The sequence below is a fragment of the Helianthus annuus genome, chromosome 3 (assembly GCF_002127325.2).
Source record: "Helianthus annuus cultivar XRQ/B chromosome 3, HanXRQr2.0-SUNRISE, whole genome shotgun sequence".
NCBI classification, from domain to species: Eukaryota; Viridiplantae; Streptophyta; class Magnoliopsida; order Asterales; family Asteraceae; genus Helianthus; species Helianthus annuus.
This window is the reverse complement of record NC_035435.2, coordinates 39,209,556-39,213,443: the sequence shown is the minus strand read 5'-3', so window position 1 is coordinate 39,213,443 and position 3,888 is coordinate 39,209,556. Positions and strand designations below refer to the sequence as shown.

General features: G+C 36.0%; 1 protein-coding gene across 1 annotated transcript; it reads left to right on the top strand.

Moving 5' to 3' along the window:
• The first annotated feature begins 2,229 nt into the window (after positions 1-2,229).
• Positions 2,230-2,763, top strand: LOC110878277 (histone H4). The gene has a single exon (XM_022126555.2). It carries the CDS (start codon positions 2,284-2,286, stop codon positions 2,593-2,595), a length of 312 nt encoding a protein of 103 aa, XP_021982247.1. The 5' UTR covers positions 2,230-2,283; the 3' UTR covers positions 2,596-2,763.
• The last annotated feature ends 1,125 nt before the right edge of the window (positions 2,764-3,888 follow it).

Below are 3,888 nucleotides of genomic sequence, written 5' to 3'. Positions count from 1 at the left end.
ATAACCAGGCTTTTTATTCAGTGATACCGAAGAAGCGATGATTAGAGGGGAGAAAACCGTGGTTTCCGACGACATGTCGTTGTCCGAGTAAGAGGCAACTGATGAGAAGAAAAAGGGGAATGCTGCAAATGAGTCTACGGAGAAGGATCCTTAGCAAAAGGTAATAGTTACGATTATTAATAATTACTACTATGCTGATGTTGCATTCAAGAATGAGTAGACAATGGTCAATGGCTGTTGATTTTGTGAAGTTACTTACTCATGATTATTTGGCTGCTATTTTTATGTATACATCAGATTTATGGCTGGTTTGATTAACTCGCAATTATGATCAGTGAATTGAAGGCAAAATATGTTGGTACAACGGGTCAAAGAAACTCGAAACTCGGACTAGAACTTTATGTTCACTATTGTCATGAACTTTATTTGCACTAAAGAAGGCTTCTTATTTCAGTTGCTATCCACTACCACCTGTCATTTCCTTGCTGTAAGACTACTAACCATCTAAATGTTGATTAAAGAGCATTATTTTCAACAAGGATTTGGGAATTAAATTACATATTATATGGGTTTCTTGATTTTCTAATGCTATTATCTTTTATCTAATTTGCTTATATGGGTTGTACGTTACAAGGGTGAATAAAAATCTTAGAAGGCATCAGAACATAATGGACTGATGTAGCTGGTGAACCGAGGGAGCCTGGTATGACCTCCAGTGATCTTTTCAACATCAATATTGGGATTGTTAAGGGTATTGCAAATTATTTCCCTCATGTGAGTAATCACCTATCTTGATTATGCAGATCCTAGAATAAGTGAACTTGCGATTCATGTTTCAATTATGTGAGATGAACACCAGAGACGGTGCCGGAATACTCGCTGTTTCGATTTGGTGAGTTTTTTTCCTATTCGATGAGTTAGGTTTCGGGATTACATTGACTAGGTTACTTTTAACTGTTTTTGTTACGATTTTTTGTGAATTGATGCTTTTGGTTGGTTAATTAAATGTGCCCAGTTGAAATGAGCGTTTATTTGGAGACAATGGAACCAAGCGTCATCAAAGCAATAGCCGTAAAGGTATTGTGAATTTCACTGCTATTTACTTTTAATTTGTGTGTTATTGATTTTTTTTTGTGAATATCAATAACTTAGGGTAATTGCGTCTCATTAATGTAGTCAATTGGGTTTGGAGCTAATATTTTGTTTATTAATTGCAGTTTGATATTCATTGGGATGCGTTATCTGGTCAATGAAGCCTCTATCTATTTGCCAGTATCAAGTGTCTGCCCCCTTCTTCATTAAATGGCACGTCCAACACCTTTTCCATTCGCACCAAAAGTCAAATCTCCAGTAATATGTTGGTCTCTTAAATCATTTCAAATTTAATGAATTTAGATGGTTAATGATTTTTACATACATATATATACTAATATTTTTCTTTTAAGTATTTTAAATTTGGGATGTGAATGGGGAAGTAGGAATAATACTGAAGGCCATGGGATTTTGGGATTTGAAGAGTAACTATGGTTTATGCAAGAATTTATGTTTTAGGCAACCATCTTTATTTTCACTCGTCAAAGCCTTGAACTTTTAAAAAAGTTGTAGCAAACGAGCATCAAAATGTCGAGTCATGATGCAGGACCACATTTCATTCATCACAATTGCGTGCGGCTGATGCAGGATCGTCTCGACAACCAAAGTGCTAATCTTTAATGAATTATAAGCAGTTAATAAGTCTACCTACAACTTGAAAACCCGTGATTAAGTTTATGGAAACTTTATAACTATACTTATAGCCAAGACATTAATATGTCAATACTTTTTGTATGATTTTAAGTGTATTCATCACAAATAGTTTTAAATAAATGAATAAAATTCATTTATTCAACCCGTGTTATACACGCAGTTATATCCTATTACATAGATAAACAATAATAATTTATTTTTTCCACTAATTAACACTTAGTTTTTATAATATAAAATTCACTATAACAAAATTTCGTGGCTTTCCTTATGGCTTCACTTTATACACGTGCTTATCACATGTCTTTAAACCTACGAATCCGCCACTTCATAAAAGAACCAATCAAACCACTTCTTCACATCCCACTCGGATCACCATCCTACGGTCATCAACCCCTCCCCATCCCACCAATCCAACGAATCAAAACACTCCATACACAAAACCCACAGTCCCACACCAATATATAAACACAAACCGGGCATCTACCAAAATCATCAAAATTTCAAACCTTCAAAACAGAAACTTAACAATCCACAATCATGTCAGGAAGAGGGAAAGGAGGAAAGGGGTTGGGAAAGGGAGGAGCAAAACGACACCGTAAGGTTCTCCGGGACAACATTCAGGGCATCACCAAACCGGCGATCCGACGGTTGGCAAGACGTGGGGGAGTGAAACGTATAAGCGGTCTGATATATGAGGAGACTCGTGGTGTTCTCAAGATCTTTCTAGAAAATGTAATTCGTGACGCCGTTACCTACACAGAGCATGCTCGCCGGAAAACTGTTACTGCTATGGATGTGGTTTATGCATTGAAGCGTCAGGGTCGCACTCTGTACGGTTTCGGTGGTTAGGGTGAGGGAAGTTAGATCTGGAGTGTTTGATTTTTGTTTTGTGATGTATGATAGTTAATGGAATGAAAAGTTAGATTTGATTTCATGATATTCGAAATTTGTATTTTGTTTTATACTGAGCTTTCATTGTGGCATTTTGTCGAAATAGTGAAGGAGGTCTGTTATGTATCTGTTGTGCAAGTGATTAATTGTGAAATTAAGGTTTAAAAGTTAATGACTGAACTAAAACCTCAAAAATTAAGCTTTTCTAGGCTTGTTTAATTAATGTGAGTTTTGATCATTTTGGGCTCTATTTCTAAAGCTTGAGTATAGTTTCTTTTGTTATTTGTTAAATAAATAATACACTAGAAGTTACTAAAGAATGGAGGTGATGATTGGGTGGTTGTGTTGGCCTGGAAAACAACACGAGAGGTTGGGTACCTTCGGTAACACTGGCGCTGGTACTTGTTTTTTCGTCGGGTTCATGGAGGCAGGTGAGTTGTCAACAAATGATTGGTAGGGTGAAGCCATGAAGGGTATCGATGGGGAATGCCCTGTCCAACCAAACCAACTGTAGAGGTGCTAAAAATTGTTTTTGTGTTGCCTAATTAGGTCGGTTTTAAAATTTGTTTTCGAAATAATATGTTGAACTTAACATTATTTGCAAGGAAGTGGATATGTTGGAACCTGTTAAGTAAGTTGATATTATAGATGTGTTTTGTATATATTGGGTTATGAAATGAAGAGTTGTTTGCCATTCAAAAAAAAAAAAAAAAGTTGATATTATAATTTTATAATAAATTGATATGTTTTGTTTAATCTTAAGAGTAATGTGCCATAAGTTGTCGACGAGTGTAAGAGATCACGATAGTGAACTAATAGTCGGGTCGGGTTAGGCATTACCAGGGTGTACGAGATTGCGTTAAGGCTATAGGGCCTTGTAGAAAGTCGTGTCAGCCATTGATTATGGATAATGGCTTATTAGGAGTTTAGAGGTTTTTATGGGACAGTCTTATTTCAAATCATACAACAATACAGATTGGGCTGAATAACAAATGAGATGAAAACATCAATTATGAGTTATGACAAATCCGCTACAATTAATGCGCTTTATACCTTGTATCATTTTTTCACTTCATGTCTAGTTGATTTGGGATATTATTTTTGATTTTTTTGCATTGTCGCAAACCGGGAGGTGGGATGGGGTGGTGTTGGTTAACGCACTTTCATTTAAACATTCACTCTAGTGACTGTCCCCGAGAATTCTAAAAAAGTTTAGACCCTGGGTGACACAAAAAAACTGATCAAGGGGAA

Bases quoted from the DNA above. Each gene is read 5' to 3' on its own strand.
- LOC110878277 (XM_022126555.2), top strand. From the start codon at position 2,284: ATGTCAGGAAGAGGGAAAGGAGGAAAGGGGTTGGGAAAGGGAGGAGCA.